This window comes from Ambystoma mexicanum, chromosome 3q (assembly GCF_040938575.1).
Source record: "Ambystoma mexicanum isolate Mex_15411 chromosome 3q, UKY_AmexF1_1, whole genome shotgun sequence".
Lineage (NCBI taxonomy): Eukaryota > Metazoa > Chordata > Amphibia > Caudata > Ambystomatidae > Ambystoma > Ambystoma mexicanum.
In genome coordinates, this window is record NC_090926.1 from 67,110,597 (window position 1) to 67,131,747 (window position 21,151).

At 44.6% G+C, this 21,151-nt stretch overlaps 1 protein-coding gene across 3 annotated transcripts in view; it reads right to left on the reverse strand.

Annotated features, from left to right (window-relative positions):
* Positions 1 to 21,151, reverse strand: part of LOC138582139 (zinc finger protein 549-like) — a 187,419-nt gene that overhangs the window by 85,573 nt on the left and 80,695 nt on the right. The window contains exon 3 of one of the 3 annotated variants that reach the window (XM_069653154.1): positions 16,872 to 17,817. The exons of the other annotated variants lie outside the window; for them this stretch is intronic. Coding sequence (XP_069509255.1) covers positions 16,872 to 17,022 — 151 coding nt within the window. The 5' untranslated portion in view covers positions 17,023 to 17,817. The remainder of the gene's footprint in view (positions 1 to 16,871; positions 17,818 to 21,151) is intronic. 3 annotated transcript variants of the gene reach the window in all.

Sequence of the window (21,151 nt, forward strand, 5' to 3'; positions counted from 1 at the left end):
GAAACTTCAGTTGACGAAGTCGACGAAGGCGACCTACGGTGCCTTCTCGATTTCTGCGAGGACGAAGAAGAGTGGTGTGAGACACTCCTTGACCTGGATTGCTTGGCCTTCTTCCTCTGAGGAGAGTCGCCTCGCGACTCGTTACTCAAAGGTTTCGCAAATCGGGTAGGAGATTTCTTGGGGATTTTTCCTACCTTTAGTTCCCCTTCCGTTCCCTCAAAGCATTTCCCATCATGGACTGGCATTTCGAACCGTTGGAGGTGTCGTGATCCGCTCCGAGGCACCACAAGCAGATACGGTGCGGGTCAGTGAGTGACATTTTTGACCCGCAAACCCGATAGTTCTTGAAGCCGGACTTGGGAATTGACAGCGTCGATGAGGAAGACATTTTACTCAAGAGGATTTTGTACCAACGTCATAAGATAAGGCGCGCCAAATTTCGCTCGAAGCTATCGCTGTAACGGAAAAATGGAACTGAGGTCAACGAGCGCTGTGTGTGCTAATTATGCCTTCGATGACATCATCCTCAAGGGAGGCCTTTGAGGGACATCGACTCGACATCATTGACGCACAGCGCCCTCTGTCGACATTTATTTCCGAAGCAGCTGAAGCTGGACAACAAGTTTCAAAGAAGAGGAATACGTGGGAGGGCACAATCCATTTAAAAGGTGTTTCTCGTTAAGTATTGGTAGCAAATGTGTAGACAAAGGTGTTTGGAGACAGATATTGTAGCATTTTGTAAATGAAGGTGGTTATCGTTAGGTGTTGTTAGGAGTTGTGTGAAATAAATGGTTTATTTGTCAGGTTGTGAGCCTCGGAGATAGGAACTTTTGACGTTTTGGTAAGGAGAGCAGCCATTGGTTAGACCAGTGTTAGCAGAGTTTTGTGGTAATATGTAGACGCCATTGGAGCATATGTGTAAGGCGGTTCCACAATATAAGGGCAAGATTTTAAAGTATTACATTCAGAGGGCGCTGTTGAGCAGCGAAGCAAGATGGCCGCTTGAGTGTGAGCAATATCCTCAACATACATTTATCTTGTTTACGTGCCTACGAAATTGGGCAAGTGGCGTACACAGAGGTAGCCAATCATCCGGAGAGCCAGTGGACTGAAGCGGGTGGCTCACGGTAGTGAGACACCGTAATACAGAACCCTGGAGTCGTGGGTGGAGCAGAGCTTCAACGGACGTCGGCTCATGTCTCCAGAACGGTACATCTGAATGCCTACTTTGGAGCGCGATGTCCTGGCCTGCATAGCTGGGGGACCGCTGGTGCCGCAATCCTTTACGCCGGAACCTAGGGAAGGACGAAATCAGCCTCCAGTGACTACCGCTAGCGTTGATGTATTCCACAACACGAAGCAAGAACGAGGAGCAGCTCCCGCATGAAACAACCACGGTGGTAGGCGGCGGTGTGAGCCTTCACCGTAACAAATTCACAGCCCCTTAGAACGTCTTTATCTGTGATTACACGGCAGGAAGAGGGCAGTGCACGGTGTAGACCCGCTGTCTGGTCCAACCTTAGTGAAATCCATGGCAAACACGCCCAGGGTTAAGCAGACCGCATCCGGTCGGTCTGGCTTCGACTTGGTGAATCTCCTGTCAGCGGGGACCAGCTACTTATGGAATGAAAAGGATTACTGAGCACGCTATGCAGTTGGGAGGTGCAGCGGACAAAGTCATTCTAGCATGGCAGGGGCAGTGAGGATCGGAGGCTGACACACGGCTGAAACTTGGTGAATATCTCCGGTGTCCGGGCCTAATACACCAGTACCCGAGCCCTGTATTATTATAATACTGTTGGGCTACGTGGACACATACTGTGGAACTAGTCATTGTGACAAAGCCAAGATCATGTCTTGGGACCCAGCTAGTGATTGGAGAGATAGGGTGGAAGAACATCATAACTAAGAGATCCAACAAGAAACGGAGCCCGATGGACTCATTTACAAGTAGTCAAGCATCGGCTGCTGGGCCAGCGCTTTCGGATCAGATGGGGGGCCCTAGTAATGCTGCAGATGCTGCCTGCCAGGACCAACTGCTGCTGACGTTGCAAAGTGGTTTTATGGCTGTTAATGTGAAGCTTGATGGCATTATGGCAACCATTGGATCCCGGAAATCCAAGCTCAAGAAGGAAAGCAGCAACATCAATGAGGCCGAAACTAGAATCAGCGGAGTTGAAGACAAGGTGGGCCAACACGATCGCGACATTGCCATATTGAAAGCAGAACTTGCAAAGACCAAGGGGAAATGCGATGATCTTGAATCGCTATCAAGACGTAACAACCTACGCATAGTCGGAGTGCCTGAAACGGCAAGTAAAGGACCCATGTAACCAATCCTGGAAGATCTCCAAAAAACTATGTTTGGTGCAGATGAGTTTTCCACACACCTCTTAGTTGAACGCGCTCATCGTACCCTGGCACCGATTCCAAGACCAGGGGCCCCACCACGCACTATAATAGCAAAACTGCTCAATTATAGAGACAGGGATCAGATCTTGAAGATGTCAAGAAAACATGGAACACTTCGATATGAAGCCTACAATATACACATTTAGCCCGATTTTGAGGCAGGCGTCCAGACCCTGAGGAGATCCTATGACTCAGTCAAAAGGCTACTAAGGGCCATGCATATTCAGTATGCTCTGATGTTTCCGGCGAAACTATGCATCCAACACGGAGGGAGATCACACTTTTTTGACAATCCTGCAGATGCCATAGTCTATGTTGAGGCCTCGATCCCTGTTCCAAAGCTGGAACGAGGAAAGGATCAAAATCAGGTCCAAGGGAAAAACACAGGGTATCAGGTAATATAATTGTGGCAAAAATGTCGCCGGTAAAAAAAATCGCGGCAAAAATGCTGTGGTTTGACCCGGTAAAGGTGTACCCAATTATACCATTTAAGAGGAGCGGGGGTTGCGGGGAGGAAGAGAGAGAGAACGCACGCAGAAGCAAAGAGAAAAGTTTTGAGCTGCTTCCGGAACCGGAGATGGTTCTGCTCAAGTTTCAGAGAGGCAGGGAGGCTGTTTCAGAGGGAGGTGTCCACAAAAGACAGACATCTGCCCCCAGCGCGTTGCTTGGAAAAGTGCCTGACCCTCAAGGAGGTGGAGGAGCGAAGGGCTCGAGTAGGAAGATACTTCAGAAGAGAAATCTGGAGATATTTTGGTCCCAGGCTCCAGAAGGCCTTGTGGACAATGCAAAGGGTCTTGAATTTGATACACCGTTCGCTGAGCTTAGGCGCAATGTTCGGGTCGTCCAATTCCCATGTGCTGTTGTGCATGGTTATGTGTTGTTTGTGTTGTTGTTGCAGCGTGGTGAAGTGCGTGCAGATTGCTGTAGAGTTGTGGTTGTATGAGTTTCGGTTGGAGAAGTGTATGCAGAAAGTTGAGGTTTTAGAGTTAGGTTAGTGGGGGTTCTTAACTCATTGCTTTGGACTCCTGTGCTCATTATCTGGGACCGTCCTGTGTTGCTGGATATTATGTGGCAGTCTTGTTGACAAGCACTTCGCAGGTTGGTGGCTTTTGGGTATAACCATTATTTCTGTTTTGCATGGGTTGAGTATGAGGCTGTTTGTGTTCATCCAACCTTAGAGTTCTTGTAGACAGTCTTCCAGCGTTGAGCTTTCTTCAAGTGTGTCTTGTATTTTGTAGATGATCTGTGTGTCATCAGCGTAGTTGTAGGATGCAAAGCAGTGTCTTTTAATGAACTTGATTAGTGTAGTCAGGTAGATGTTGAAGAGCAGTGGAGATAAGGAGTAGCCACTGGGAGCCAAAGGAGGGATTTCAGTGCTGGAGAGATACGATCCCTGTGCTTGAGGCCAAGGACAGGTCTCACAATCCTGTTCTGGATGAGTTGCAGAGGGCGAGTAGAGGCAGGCAGATTTAAAAAGAGGCTGTTGCAGTAGTGAAGCCTAGAGAGAACCAGGACTCTAGAAACAGTGAGCCTCTGGGGGAAGAAGAGCAGAGGGAGAATACCTATGAGGAGGTGCAGTTGATAGTTTGACTTCTTATAGACGTCGGAGATGTGAGGAGAGAAATGAGTGTGGAGTCGAAGATAACCCTGAGGTTTTAGCCTTACAGGTGGGAGCCGGAGGAGGGCCAAGGGAGGCCGGCCAGTGAGTGAGGGAAAAGCACGGTGCTGGTGGCGCCAATGAGGAGGATCTACGTCTTGCTGGCATTCAGGCAGAGATCATTGGCGGCGCACCACTTTTAGATTGCAGAGAAACAATCAGGGATGAGAGAAGGAGAAGAGGTGGCAGTGGGGAGCCTGAATGCGAGCTGGGTGTCATCCGCATAGCATTGGAAGGTGGCGCAGAAAGCAGCAATGGGGTGGGCGGGAGGTGCCAAGTATTGGTTGACCAACCAGGAAGAGAGGTTAGACCCCTGGGGAACACCGCAGGTGGAGAGAGAGATAGAGGAGAGGAAGGACCCAAGTTGGACCTGGGAGGATCGGTCAGAGAGGAAAGAAGTTAACCAGGCCAGAGCCTGATCAGTGATACCTAGATTATCACTGAGCCGGTTGAGCAGGATGACATGGTTAACAGTGTCAAAGGCAAAGGAGAGATCAAGCAGGATGAGGACAGAAGAGAATTTAGAATCAAGGTTAGAGAGAATGTCTTCACGGATGTTCAGGAGAGCAGTTTCCGTGTTTCTGGCTGCTCGGAAACCAGACTGATGGTCATGGAGACAGCCAACAGATTCAGTGAGAAGATTAAGCTGGGAGATGGCCAGCTTTTCCAGGAGATTGCCAAGGAAAGGAGTGATAGAGATTGGGCAATAGTTAGCCGGAAGGGAGGGGTCGGCTGAGGGCTTCTTGAGAAGAGGGTGCACAAGAGAGTGCTTCAGGGGGAGGGGAAGGTACAGGAGGCGAAGGAGTGGTTGCAGAAGTCAGCCAAGGCTGGGGCAAGTGTGTCAATGTGGGCCTTGATGGTGTTTAGATGAGGTTTTCATAGATCAGACTTGTCTAGAAACCTCATCGGGGGAGACGAGAGGAAAGGCAAAGAAGGGAGGGGGGTTGCCATCGGGGGGCCAGACGGAGATGAGAGCGTGGGGGAGAGTAGGAGAAGCAGAGAAGTTGCACACGATGTCCTGAGTTTTGGAGATGAAGTGAGAAGCCAGGACCCGGTATGCCTACATGCAGGCAGTGGGGAAAGAGAAATCGAGCAACCACTGTTTTGTCTGTTCTTTGATTCCTTATGCGGCAGCCACACCCGGGTTGTTTTTACCCCAAGAAATGCAACCAGATGCATCGCAGTTCTTAGTTCATTTGGCTTTATGCAGAGTGCGAGGCACTTTTCAGGCACACCAGGTTCAGATACAGTTGGTGATAGTTAATACAACAATATATGATAACACTTATGTAGCAGCAGAACTGGTAACAGAAGAACATGGTCTGGGTGCACTTACAGAAATGTATCGAAAGAAAGGGCACATAGTACCAAAGAGATAGGAAAAGTAGGCCAAGAAGAATGGGTTATTTTCCTCTGAAACTTATTGTTTCAATGATACCAGGTTGAATAAATCTCACTGTGGAAGTAGATCCACTTTACAAACGACAGGTACTTTATTCTGCAAAGGTAAATGGGTCCTGGTGCTGATTGGATGGAGAGCAGGGGGTGCAAATATGTGAAATGTCTAATGTGGATAAATCAAAATGTGCTCCCTACTAAAGTTATGAGACCCTCACAGTTCCCCTTGTGTTTCAGGAGCAACGGCACTGTGTTTGTGGGGCTGAATCTGAACTGCAATGCAACTGTCGACCTCACCAATATTAAAGGAGGTACTGCTGCCCTCAAGGACCTATACTGGGTGTGCGGTGAACTGTCGTACATGCAACTGCTGCCGTCCTGTGAAGGTGTTTGTTCCATGCTAACCTTGCAAGCTCCAGTGTTGGTGGTACCAGATATCAACTTCACAGTCATCCGCAAGCATCCAATGACCAAGCCTGTGTACTTATTGCACCAGCGGGTTCACCAATCTTTGAGCCTGCGTGGAGTGGTTGCAAATAACGAGGTGGGACCTTATTCAAATGCCCAATGAGATAAAAATGGGTTAAATACTATTAGGGCAGAACTTCGGGCCATAAGACTAACCACCTTGCAGAATTGCTATGTACTTGATCTCATTACTGCCATGGAAGGGGGTTAGGGGGCTGCGCCAAACTGGGCTCTTCTTGCTGCACATTCATACCCTCCAATGATACATACAATGGGAGCATCACACAAGCAAGCAATACAGGCGTTAAACACCCTGAACATGGAAAAGGAGGGTGGTGTGCAGAATGATAACTGATACACATCGATGGTCTCGTGGGTGCCGTCATGGATGAGAAATCTTCTCAAAGTATTGCTGCCTGTTATCATTTTGCTCTTTGTTCTTTTTTAACGTGCCAACTGCTCATAGGATGTTGCAAAAGACTAATGGTTAAAGTAATGACCATGATGATGGTCACAATACAGCCCATTGACAATAGCCCTTTGGTGAAAAATGCCCATGCCCAACTGAGGCATGGTCTCTTGAGGACAAGCCTCACATAGTTGTAACAGAATTCTCTATTGGCCCAGACACTGTTTGAATGCCCCGATGATCTAGAACATTATTTCGAAACATATGTTTATCCCACGAGGGGTGGGGGGGGGGGGTGATTGTTGCTTTTTGCCATGTAGCCCAGAAGAATATAGAGGGAAATTGCAAAATGTTTCCAAAGTGTGTGTACCTAAAATTCCCTTTGACAAGATGAAAGAGAATGGTGGTGTAGTTGATGGATCAACTAGAGGGTGGAATGTAAACATGTATGTCCAATGTCCTAAACATAAAAAGAAATACATGCTGCATGAATATTATTGGAGTGTGCATTTCTGCCACTTTATTGAATTCAGCCTAGCCTTTGTGACTATTGAATTGAGCTTAGGCCTTGTGAACATTGCTGACGTGAATGTTTCTGCATTTACTGAATTAGATTTCATCTCTGCAGCATCCTAGAAAACATTTCAGGTTGCCAGGTACATGGCAGAATAACTGGTGGCTCAAATTAGGCCTCAATTGTATTTACCCAAAGAAACTCTTTCCCAAAGACTCAGTATTCTAAGAAATAATGGTTTGTGTCCTTGACATGTGCATACTTGAACGCCATAGCTGGAAGGACATGCTTTACATGGAGGAGCTGCAAGGCTTGGGAATAGCGTGGGTTGCCAAAATGTCTGGGGGAAAGGTAGGGAGTTTTTACTGTAAGTAGTTTGCTGCTATGAGGGAAGGATTTCTCTCTCCCCGCTGACTGCTTGAATTAGGTAATCTGCGATGCGATGCACATAGACTGTAACACATTGTTGAAGTAGCCAATCAGGGTAGGCCAATTTCAGTTTGAGTCTGTATAGGCAGGAGCCAATAGGAGGGTTAGAATGTACTTACACCTAAGGTCTAGAATGTATTCTGATATATTCTAATTTTGTGGTTTTCACATTTAATTCCTGTAGCGCAATAAGGGCGGGCAGGTTTTTCACTTTTGCAGTCTCACGAGACACGCTGACCTCCCAGCCGTTATTGCATTTGCATTAAAATTCTGTTTTCTTGCAATTCATGCGCCTCTTCATTGCTTCCTGAAAATCACTAAGTGTCTACAACTTTGTGCAGTATCTACAACAACCGGGAAACCGCATTTGTCTAGGATAAGCATCCATCATAGTGCATGACTGTCTTACTAACCCATGTACAAGTAGGCATGATGACTGACAGCATGTCATTTTCCACCCAACAGATTCACAGTCGACTCAGCTCGGGGAGAAGCCAGGTCATCCACCATAGTAAGCACATCTACCTCCACCCCTGCACAGCTCAGTCATGCCAAGAGCAGGAAGATACACAGGAGAGACATCCCTGGCAAAGGGCTCAGCAGCAGTATGGAAGCTCTGGTAAGCAGATACTCTGCAATCCTTCCCAGAAATGTGACAACTGGCCCCTTGACCAGCAGTGCACATGCAACTGCTGGCACACCACCTCACTGCAGAACAGCTGCAGGTGCTGCACTTCCACTAGCTGCAGCGGCCACTCCAGAGTCGGCCCCTTTTGAGATAGTTGAGAAGCCATGGGCCACTACTGCTACTCATGTGTCGACACAATCACCCACCCACCCTTCTGCCTGGGACTCCCCCGCCTGACCTGAATAACTGATCCAATGCATTCAGCAGTGTGACACAGACACAGGGAGCGATGATGATGGCACTGGACCAGTAGATGCAGGTGATAGGGGGTTCAGGTCCTGCAGGCAACAAGTGACTCTGTCCAGGGATCATCCTGCAGGACTGCCAGGTCCATTACTGTTGCGGGCCTGAGGGTGGGGGAGCACACTGAGGGCATACCTGCATTTGCAGAATCCAAGCACACTACCATGCTCCTGACCCTACAGCACATCTGGGGCTGAGAATCAGAACCATCCACCTCAGTCACCCCAACAGAGGGCTCAATGGCTGGAAGGACACGTTGTCGCTCACTGAGGAATGTGGTCCATTCACAGCCAGAACAGCCTACCATGCTCAAGAAGGCATGGAAGTGACGCTATTTCTGTTTGCGGGAGGTGGGAGGGCATGGGTGTTGGAGTTTGAGGGTGTTGGGAGTGCATGGGTGTTGGGGTTTGAGGGAGATGCGTGGGCATGGGTTTTTTGCACTATTATTATTATTATTATTATTATTTTATTTATTGTTACAATTGTTGAAACTACTTTTCAATAAATCATTTAACAACATGAATCACAAAAAGAAAGAACGGATGATAACAAAACATGAATAGCAAAGAAGAAAAAGACACAAAAGCAATAATGAGTCTGTCCTAAACTTTGTAACATAAAAGCATATGCTTATAAAAGAACCAAAGACAAGGCTAAGCGAATATTAGTTAAAATTACCTTAAAAATATCTGAATAAAAGGAAGAGAGAAAGAGAAAAAGGAAGAGTAGAAGAAGAAAGAATGAAAGAGATCATAAAATTATAAGATAAGAAAATAGAAGAGAGTAACGGAAAATATTGATTTTAAAAAAGGATAAGTACCAAGGACAGGAAGATTAAATGCTTTTTCTCATTAGTTTCATTATAATGATGGATCTAAGTAAAGTAAACGGATATATTTGACAATAGCTATTTGTAGATGTATTAATCTTGTGTGGTACAATCTTTTCCAAAGATCGTCTGGAGTTAAAGTTATTACATTTGCCAAGTAAGGTTTAAATAGCATAATACGCTGATCAATTAGGGCAGGACACTCAGTTAACATATGTGAGAGTGTTTCAATACACTCTTGGTTGCAACAAAATCGACAGAAATTCTCACTAGACTGTAATTGTAGTCTTCGATGTTTCAGATCTCTAGTAAGAAACAAATTCAAGCGAAAGCGTAAAAATGTGCTTTGCAAATTTGAGTGAGGAAATTTAAGGAGGTACATTTCCGTGGTTTTAAGTTTCTTGGCCTGCAAGGGATTTTCTTTGCAGACTTTGTATTTTTTACATAAGTCTAATGTGTTAATCCAATCCAAGCGCCATAGGTTACTTTGGCTTTGTTTGGATTAGTTTTTAAGAAGAGTTCTGAGATATTTGTTGCAATCATCACAGATCGTACAAGCTTTCGCCATAGTCGTGGATATGCATGCTCAGATTCCAACATGTTCCGTGCAAGTTTAGATGATATTAAGGGGCGAAACTGGTAACATGATTAACTTTCTGTACAAAGCCAAAAATGTCCAGTTAGCCATGACATGGAAAGATGGTAAGCCCAACTCATATATAATGAGACACATGGGCTGACTTCTGGGAAAGTTCAGGACTCTTTTCCAATAGATTCCTTCAGTTTTAGTCCAGAATATCTGATTCTTTGGAGCTTTCGTCTCACATCCATAAAGGATTATTGCAGTCACCTTCTGCATATAGAAGGTGATTGCAGGCTTACAAGAAAACTTTCCATATTTCCCTTGAATCAATAGCGCCTGAGAGGTACAAGAAATAATCTTTGCATTCACATTGTTAATATAGGGATCAACATGCAAATCATTATTAATCTCTATACCAAGATATTTGTACTCATCCACAACCTCTAAGTACTTTTTATCTAGAGTCCATGTATAACTAGTTGATTTGGAGGGTTTTTTATATGTACAGCGCAGGACTTTAGTTTTGTTGGTATTGATTTCAAGGCCATTAATAGTGGCATACAATTCGAGGGCAGATAGGACTTTTTGGAGGCCTGTCGGAGTCTTGGATAACAAAACAAGATCATCGGCGTACATTAGCCAAGAGACATCGGATAACCTTAAACGCGGGGGGTCCGATGCTAATATCATGAAATTATGATGGAGGTTGCGGATAAAGAAGTTAAATAATATCTCGGTCAGGACACAGCCTTGTTTCAGGCCTCCATAAGTCCATTTTGGTTCCGAGAGCAAGCCCTGCAAGTTTGATCTCACCTGGATTGAAGTGTTAGAGTGCAACTGCATTATGAGGGATAGAAGAGAATAAGGGCAACCTGTCAGGGTGAGCTTATTCCACAGAGGTTCTCTATTTACCGAATCAAACGCAGATTTAAAGTCCTCAAAGGCAAAGTAGAGACCATGTTTCAGTTCACGTGCATGTTGCTGAATAGCAATTAAGACTGTTAAGTTGATTGAGGTACCAATCCCTGAAATTAAGCCAGTTTGATGAGGGTAATTTATATTAATTTGTATTATCCATTAAGATCGCGTAGGATCAATCTGGAAAATAATTTCCCTGGAACGTCGAGAAGTGTGATTGGACAATAGCTTTGGGGGGGCCTGTCGGTCCCCTTTTTTAAATATTGGGACTATAATAGATTTACACCAGGACAGAGGTATTTTGCTGGTGTTAATGACCTTCCTAAATATCAGATTCAATATCAGAGTCCAGGCCCTAGGATTAGATTTTATAATTGTATTGGATAGTCCGTCTGGGCCTGGCGCTCTAGATGCTTTAAGCTTTGATATATAATATTGAATATCATTAGTATCAAAGGTGAGGTTCAGGTTAGTTGTTGGGATAGGCATGTCCATATATACCTGTTTTTTTTATTTTGTGTGGCGTATAAGGATGTAAAATAGTCTATCCATTTCTGCTCACTCACAGGATTAGATTGCAGGGCCAGCTGCGAGGTCATGGATGAGTTGGTAAGTAACTGCCATATAGATCACAAGTTTTTCGAGGTAAGTGTCTTCAACATATCCTCGCTGTTGTTATTATACATAAGAGCCTTTCTCCCTATCAACCAGTTCTTATACTCCATTTTTAGATGCCTGATCGATGTCAAATGATCTGGAAACTTCATCCTATGTTGTTCTCATATTTGCTTATAAAGGGTAGTTTTATGTTGTTTCAACTCCAGATCAAAAGCATGCAGGTGCTTAAAAAGCGTTTTTTTAGCTCCTTTGTCAGATTCGCCAAAAAGTTGGAGCCCCGCAACATACGGCCCATCAGAAAGTGCCGTAGGTAGATCTTTTATGACGTTGAATTCCAAACAATAGTACAAGCTACAAAGATGATCCTCTGGGAGCCGTAACCTATTGCGCCCACCATTTACAAGCACAGTAGCATTTAGATACTGGGTCGGTACAGTCGTTGTATCGCACATCCAAGTGAATATAAGTTGATCGTGGTCGCTAAAACATTGACTACGAACTTCAAAGTGTTTGGAAAGAGAAAATGTATTAGAGTCAGCATATATGTAATCAATAGTGGATTTCTGGTGTAAACAATGCCAGGTAGATTTATGTGGGATTTCACCCTCTACTGATCCATTTATCATCTGTAATTGAAAGTTTGCCATAAGCATCAACCATTTAGACATTGTAGTTGCCTCTTGAGAAGTCGTCTTTTGAAAACAATGAATGTTTAAATCTCCAACAAGAATAGTCGAGGTAATGGATTGATCTAGGGCTATTATACTAAGGAGGTGCTCAATAGCAGTGAGAAAGTCATTGTCAGGTATCGCAGAACGATTCAAGTAGGCATTTATTAGGGCAATTGTGTGTGACTTAGAATTAATTTTTACAACCTGGGTATAATAATTGGGAGCAGCCCAATTAAAAATTGTAAGCCCAGATGACTTGTTCATGGCTATAAGCATCCCTGCCATTGGCCGACCTTTAGGATTTTGTAATTCTGGACTGGTGAGTAAGTCAAAGTTGTCCCACACTGGTATTGTTTTTAGCCATGTCTCTTGTATAGCAATGATATCATCATAATGTAATTCACTTTTAGTATTGTTAATAAGGTGAGAATGACCTTGTGTATTCCAACTCATTAACTTCATTTCAGTTAATGAATGTGATGTTAATGGTTAACAATCAAGAGTTGGTCATACCGAGGTGAGACCTGTTGTGTCCCGCCTAGACTCGAGAGCATGTGAAGTATATTTTCGCTCATGTAGATTCGTTTTTGTTTTTGGTCCTAGGGTTTTTTCTGGTATGTTTCATATGATAGCGTAAAACCCAGGTCAAAGATTTCATGTCTAGCTTGCCGTATAAGATTTAAAATCACCCCAGATTTGATCCATAATCTAGCGCAAGTAAGGTTTGTATCATCAGGAAATTCGACCTGGTCAATATCGGTCGTGCTGAGATCTTCCAAAGGCTGAATATCCGAGAAAATATTTAGGATCAGCGTGCGATTTAGGTCATAGATATCATAAGGGCCAGGTCTACATTGAATTAACAGGGTATGGTAGCTAGGACCAGCTTGTGAACCCAACATCTTTGTAACAGCTGGGAATTCAGGCTTCTGATTTACAGAATTTGCTGAATATGAGTCAATTTGATAAATCTGTGCCGGATATTTCATTGAATTATTATGAAGACTCATGTTTTGTGTGACCAAGGCTTTTTCTATTTGTAAGAGTCTTCCATGAAAGGAAGAAAGGTCAGACTCACAAGGGTCAGACGTAAAGGGCTGTAATGAGTGTGTTAAATGCAAACTAGATGGCATTTTCTGAAATCCCTGAGGAGGTTTAGGAAGAGAGTCGTTGATATTTGCCTCCGAACAAGATGTATACTGTGGTTGAGTCTGTAAAGCTACGAGTGGTGCAACTTGTGGTTTCCGCAACACTATCTCTTTTGGGGTTCGTAACTTTTGAGATTGTTTCAAATATGCAATCCTTTGCTCCATCGCAAGTAAATCAGAGCCTAAGTTCTCATTCAAACGGGACTCAGATTGCGAATGTTGATCTGGAAAAACTGCGCTTTCTGGAGGACCGCTAAATCGTTTGACTTGAGCGTCAATTTCTTTACCAAGATCGTCCAGCGGTTCATGTGGCGTCACAGTTCTTGATTGTTGTGTTGAGGTTCCCATTTGAGTTGTAACTTTCTTCCAATGTGCATACTTTTCTATTATAGCAGCTGTAATAGGATTTAGGCCTTTTGTTGGTTTGGTTTACTTAGGTTTCTAAAGAAGGATTTAGTAGCTGCCTGTTCCATTACTGGGGTAGATTTGATATTTTTGGTCTTTTTTACTTACGGTGTTAATGCGAAGGAAACAGTTTTTTTTTAATTGGGCTACAAAATTTGGTAATGTCTTGGCCCAAGTTCACTTTTATAGATTTAGAGTGCCTGATTACTCTTGCGTCATCAGCAGAGCCCTTTCTTGAGTTGTTAGGCAGAGTCAGGTCAATTACCACTGCCTCCGTACCGATCGAAGGAGCGATCGAGGATGGCAAGATCGTAGGTTGTAGAGGAGTATGTAACCCTGAGGAGATTTGTTGTTCTATAAGCGGCCGTATCAATAAAGGCAAATGATATTTCAGAAATGCAAGTTTGAACCACAGATTTCAGCTCAGAGATATCGAGCCGAGGAGGATCAGGAGCTAAAGAGATCTTTGATTGGTTAAGTGATAGTGTTTTCAAAGCATCCATCGTCAGAGATTGTTGCTTAAGTAAACTTTCAATGAGATTATTTTGAGTCGTTAACCTTGAGTCGATGGTTTCATACAGTTTTAGAAGAGAGGACATGGCTATGTTCAAGGTTGATGAGAAATATATGAAGGTGAAACAGTTGATACAGCTGGAACAGTAAAGGGAGAAGGAGTTGGGTTTTGACGGCCCTGCTCTACTGAGGTAGAGGGAGAAGGGGAACGTGACAAGGAAGCAGAAGAATTATGTGAAGCAGTAGAGAACATCACTGGAGACTGGGATAAATTAAAATGTGGAATATCTTGATTTTTAAATCTTCTTTTCAGGTGATTGCTTTGCGTTGAGGCCTGAAAAGAATTACCAGCCTGCATTGAGATATTAGCAAAATGTACTTCTTCTGCAAGAGCATCAAAGCAAATAGCTTTTGTCGGGGGGGTCCATATTTATATCACTTTTTGGCAAATTAGATGGCATGTCAATGTATGTATGTGTATGTATGTATATATTTTTATATAGCGCCAGTAGCCCGCAGGCATCAGGGCGCTTGAACATTACAACATAGAAGAGAAGAGAACAGGCGTAAAGAGACGCAAAACAGTTGGCGTGGAAGACCTGACAGCCACTAGCGCTAGAAAACTTATCTGAAGAGGAATGTCTTCATCCGTTTCCTAAATACAAGGTGGTTTGCTTCTGACCTCAGTGAATCGGGAAGGCTGTTACACAATTTAGGTGCCAGTACCTAAAAAGATCTACCCAACCCCGATTTCAACTTGAAATTGGGTACGACCAGTAGGCACTTTCCTTCCGATCTTAGTCTTCTCCTGGAACACACACAGACAAGACAAGACAAGGGCTCGGACAGAAGAGGACAAGGTAAGTGACCATTAACAGGTTGTGGATGATTGTTTACCACACACAAGCTTAAATTACCAGGACAATGATTGGATTCCAGATCTAAAATTGGCAAAGTAGCCATAGTTATATCACTAACAAAGGGATTCAGAGTCGGAGGTAAAGCCAGCACAGGGAATCTATAAGTACCTGATTTGGTATTCACAAGAAGATAGAATCCACAAATATCAGCCATAGAAGGTTGCTGTAGTCCCACTCGTCCATTTATAGTGGATATTTTGTGGGAGGACAGAGAATGATTCCCTCTAGCGGGCATGCTCTTTAAATGTTGTATCAATTTTAACGTGCAGCAGGTTAGGCAGCATGTCTGTCTTAAGGGTGTAGGGCACCGACATCGTACGTGCCGAACTCTGAGCAGTAAATTATCCGAATAACAAAATCAAATTTAAGAAATGCCGAAATCAGTTTCAGAAGACTTATCAGAGCCACAAAAGAGCCCATCACAGCCCTAACCACCACAACAGCTCTTAAGCGAACAGCTCTTCCCCGAAATGCGCGTGCACCAATGCGCGGCTTTCCTGATGATATTGACTTGTGGGTAAGCGCGGAGGAGCTTAGGCAAACATACAATTCTGTGGTTTGGTTCACCAAGTAAGTCCTTTGCAGTAAAAAGCGTAGGAAACGCAGTACATAGAGCTCTGCAGCCACAACAGCTCTTAACCGAACAGCTCTTCCCCGAAATGCGCGCGCGCGAATCCGCAGCTTTCCTGATGATATTGACTTGTGGGTAAGCGCGGAGGAGCTTAGGCAAACATTAAATTCTGTGGTTTGGTTCACCAAGTAAGTCCTTTGCAGTAAAAAGCGTAGGAGACAAAGTCCATAGAGCTCTGCAGCCACAACAGCCGAACAGCTCTTCCCAGAAATGCACAATTATTAATAAATCACATGTACACACAAACACATGCAAGGACAATGCTTTTTGAATGAGTGAACTGCTTAATATGTGGCTTTGTATAAATGAGTGAAGCAGGTGCAAAGACATGTGTCTGAAAAAATTGTCTATGAGTTCTTGCTACACCATATGGCCATCCATGCCTTCCTCATGCTCACTGCATGGCAGAACCTCATCTGCAGTAAGTGCGTTGTTGTCCTTTGGTGGAGGAATGTCATCATCAGGGGGTAAAAGACGTGTCGCCTGATACACATGTTGTGCAGCATGGCATAGACAGGTAGAATTTTCCCAACCTTCTCTGGCCTGTACATTGGGGACCCTCCGGTTAGGTGGAGACACCGGAAAAAAATCCTTTCAGTAGTCCAAACATCTACTCAATGCACATCCTTGTCCTGACGTGTGTCTCTTTGAAGTCCACATCATGTGGTGTATGTGGATTCCACACAGGAGTCATCAGCAATGGAAGCTTGGGGTATCCAGAGCCACCTGCAAGGTCACAAGTTTCAGTGACAGTGCAATGAGGATGGGTGGCATTTTTCATAGCATGTTGATGGACACTCTCTTGATGCAGTTATGGCGCATTGTTTGATAACATCATTGTGCATCTTTTAAATTTGGTGTTTTATCATTTACTCAGGGGTTACTAATGCACTGTCGCATTGAGATACCCTCTGAACACAAAATGCTGTTGTTGCAATTACAGCCTGGGATCTGATAAGTTATGTCCATTTGTCTGTGGTGTCCCTGTGCACTACAGTCATGCATCTGACCTGATGGCTGTTTGGTTGTTGTCATGCACATTTTATGTTTCTGTATTCCTGCTGTTATGTAACTACATATATGGTTTGCAGCTTAAATGCCATCACTGTCTGGTAGTGTTGCATTGTCATTGTGCAGTGGTGAACTATGCTATTGGCTGGGCAGGTATGCGTTCCCTATGCATTGCGGTACCTTTAGTCCTACCTTTGTTACTCAGTCACTTGCTTGAGCAATATGCATTGCAGACATGCTACTGAATTGTTCTGCAGGACCCAGCCCTGTAGGTTGAGAAATGTAACGTGTGGGGTGAGGGGGAAAGTCATGCATGCACATGTCCTTGATACGGCATACATTGATTAGTCGCTGTAATGGTCCCCCCTTCACATAGCATTTAACATGTGAGGGCACTTGTACTCACCCAGTATCCATGCCCATTGTCCTCTCTGGATCTCCATGTGCACAGGCAGTGTGCTATTCCACAGGACCATGGTGTGGTGGGTGGAACCAGGAAAGTGGGCACAGCAGTGTGTGATGGTGAGGTCAGCATTGCAGGTTACCTGTACATTCATTGAGTGGTACTGGGTACTGCTTCCTGTTGTGTTATACCTCTTCTGCTACCTTGGGAGGGGGACGCACCACATTAGCTGTCCAGTCCAGAGCTGCAATAGCATTGGGCAGGTGGACTGTCAGGTAAAACCATGCCTTTGTGGCATTTATCTGTGCGGGGTGGTGGGCAGGGAGATGTGCTGGGGTGCATGCCGCAAGATTGCTTCCAGCACCTGCACAAGCAACCTGAAAAAGTGGGCTGAGACATGTCATGCAGCATGTCCACACTGTGCTGGAATGTACCAGTAGCCAGAAAGTACAGCACCAACACAAGCTTCAGCAGCGGTTGTAAGGCCGTTTGGATGCTGATCCTACTGAGAATGTCTTACTGGATCAGGGAGAGCAGGTCAACGTACCCTGTTGACATTGTACAGGGTTATCAGCTGGCTATCCGTTAGTCTCCATGGTAATGGACTGACCACAGGGCGCTTGCATGGGAGGGAGCTCCAACTAGAATCCCCTTTCTGTTTCCATGGCGGACCTGATGCATCAAGCAAAACGCTGATTACAATGAGGTAAAAGGTGCAACCAGAGTTTCGCTGTAAAATTATTAGCTGGTCCATCCCTGTGCACAAGCACTTCAACCTAGGCTTTGAGTCTTCATGCTTGGCCATCAATATTCTGGACCGTTTCCTGTGTGGCACCCCTGTGGCCTCTGACTGCTTCCAGCTGGTCAGGTCACTTCTCTCCACATTGCATGCAAGCAGAGTGTGAAACTTCCAGATGGGGACTGCCAGTATCACCAGTTCAACCAGCATCTGAAAAGAAGCAAATTATCACAGCTGAAAACCATACACAAAGCAAAGGGCATCCACTGAGGAAGAAGACGTGCAAATGGAAAGAAGCAAACTAGAAGATTGAAGACTGACAGATACACAGGTATACTCTGAATGACATACTGGAATAAGAGGACTGAGCAAAAAACACTATGCCCACCCACCTTGAACCAATGTGACAGCCACTGGTAGGCTCTACTAATATTCACCTGACTGCTACTTCAGTAAGTGGCCTGGAGCTTCCTGGTTGCTCCCTTGCACTGGTAGGCCGTTCCAACCTGCAGTGTGTGGTGCCTGCCTACCTGATTTCATCTCTTGCTGGCCCCTGCCCTGTCGCCTGGAGTGTGGACTTTCCATCTGCAGTGTAAACACTGGCGCTGCCTCCCCTTTGTGGCCCTGCCCCTGTGATCATGCAGGAGCGGTCACGTGACTATCACCTGACTTCTACTTCAGGAAGTGGCCATAGGGCATACTTGGCCCTGGGCGTCCCATTCAAAGGGCGACCCTCTAAGGGACTTGTCTTTCCCCCTTTGCCCCTGTTCGTGCCTGATAATGTGCTAATCTGCCACCCACCTGCTACTTTTCCCGCATATCGATTACACTCAGTTTTTCATGCCTTACCCTTATCCATCTAGGGTAACCCACTGTTCCTTTCCTCACTTAGTTTCTGCTAGTTCTCACCACCATTCCAATATATGTTCCCTTCCAATTTCTAGAGATGCCTTGCCTGTTTTTCACTTCGGTCTTCTCAATGCCCATTCTGAAATAAGTCTCACTCGAATTTTGGTCTGTTTTTCCATTCTAATTTGCACTTTCTTTGTCTTACCGAAACTTGGATTACCCCTGACAGTTCTTTTATGCAAGCTTCCTTTCATACTGATTCTACTTTATTCTCTCATAGTCCTCGCACTATGAGACGCAGCAGGGTTACTGGGGTTCTCTATAATTGCTCCTGAACTCTCTTACCATCTTTTTCTGGCCTTCTAACCTTTAATTCTTTTGAAAATCATTTTTCTTACTTCTCTTGCCTCTTTCCAGTCTCGCTTCTTGTGGTGTATCGTCCCCCGGCCACAGCTGGTGATTTTCTGGAGCATCTTGATCATATTCTATCCTTTCTTCTTCCTTCTTCATCACCTTTTTTCTTTTTGGGTGACTTTAATCTCCCTTCTTCTAAATCTTCCTGCTCTCAGTTGATCTCACTTACCGACTCCTTTTATCTTCAGTTGTTCCCATCCCGCCCTCCCATTAATCTGGCTCTTCTCTTGACCTAATCTTTTCCTCACTTCCTTCAGTCGTGCCTGTGTTTTCTTGGCCCTTCTATGCCTCTGATCACTTTCCTTTTCTCCCTCTCCTCTTACCCTTTCTTCGACTCTTACTTCTTAACCTAATTTTACTCATTGTAATCTTCGTTCCTTTGACTGTATCTTTTCTCTCTTCTCTATGCTCTTCTCTTCCATCAATTACTACTTTCTTTTCTTCTTTGTCTCCTGATGTGGCTGCTAGTACACTCCATTATACTTTGCTGTCTATACTTGATTCTGTCTCTCCTCCTTGTTCTTTTACTCTCACTCTTAAAACTCTTCAGCCTTGGCTTACTTCTAATCTTATCTCCCTCCGCTGCGTCTGTGTAAAGCTGAGCGGCACTGGAAAAAATCTAGATCATTGTCCGATCTTGCTGCACTTTCATCTTTACACTCTTCTTTTGAATCTGCCTTACTTGCGGCAAAGACATCGTACTTTTCGGATCTTACTGTTTCTCTGTCTCACCACCCTCGTTGTCTTTTCCAACTTCTCCAAAACACCCTGTCTCCTAAATCTCTTCACCCATCACTCCTTTTACCTCTTTTTTCCTCTGACTTTGTTAGCTACATCATATCTAAAGTTGATAATCTTTCTGCTTTTGCTTCCTCTCCCACTCCTCCTTATTCTCAATCTCTCCTCTTACTGATTCTGATACTTCTGCCTTTCTTACCTGTGCTCATCCAACAACGTCTCCTTCTGATCCTCTTCCCTCTTCTCTTTTTCCACGTGTCTATCCTCATCTTCTTCCTTATCTTACTTAACTCATTAATTCTTCTCTTTCTAACTAATGTTTCCCTGCTACCTTTGAGCATTCTCCTATTCTGCTGAAAAAAAGACTCTTGACACTTCCACTCCTGCTAATTTTTTACCTTCTTTCACTTCTTCCCTTTCTCACTACAATTCTTGAGCGGGTGCATATGCCCAGGTTGCTAGTCTCCTAAATCTTAATTATCTTCTACCACCTCTCCAATCTGGATTCCGTCTTTCTCATTCTACTGAGACTGCTCTTTTGCAGGTCTCTCTCTTGCCTCTGCTCATCATTCTAAGCTCTGCTCTATATTTATTCTTCTCGATCTATCTGCGACATTCGATACTACTGATCACACTCTTCTTCTTTGTATATTACTGGGTTTGTCATTGAATGGTTCCACTCCAATCTTTCTTAGCGGTTCTATTTTGTAACTTGGGCTGGACACACTTCTTCCTCACTATCTCTTCTCTACAGTGTCCCTCAATGTTCTGTATGTGGTCCTCTCCTTTTCTCTCTCTCTACACTGCCCCATTCTGCTCTTATTTCTTCATTTTATCTTTCCTTTCATCTGTGCGCAGATGATACACAAATCTTTCTCTTTTTTTCTGTTAACTCTATTCTGCACCCCACTGTATCAACTTGCCTTTCTGCTGTCCAAAACTGGATGTCTTCTCATTTTCTGTTATGACTCAGGGGTCGGCCACTCTTTGCAAAGTTCAGGCAGGCACACAGGTGACAACCCGTCTAAAGAACAAAGGGACTCGATATCCCTTCCGATGTGGACTGCGACGCTTTGCAGCCCCGTTCCTTAGGCAATGGAGATTGCCATGGAAACGGGCCATTGCAGTTGTCTCGCGTACCAATGTGAACCACAATCCCCATCATGCCTGGGTCACGTGTCAGGAACCACCAATGGCGGTATAGAGCCTCGCTTCCCTCAGGTTTAAAGACGCATGTGTATTGTGAGACGCTGCTTCCAATTGAAGTACTTTCCAGTGTTTCTGAAGTTTCGTCTTCGATCTGATCTTCATTTCCTGGTGTACCGAACTCTGCTTTTGTTTCCACAAACTGCTTTGTGAGTACGTTGTGACCTGCTGTAAATCTGTGTATCGACCCATTTCCGGTTACACGACCTGCCTTGAGATTACGTTCTGAACTGTTGATTACCTGTGTACCGACCTATTGCCTGTTACACGACCTGCTTTGAGATTACGTTCTGAACTGTGGATTTCCTGTGTACCAACCTATTGCCTGTTACACCAC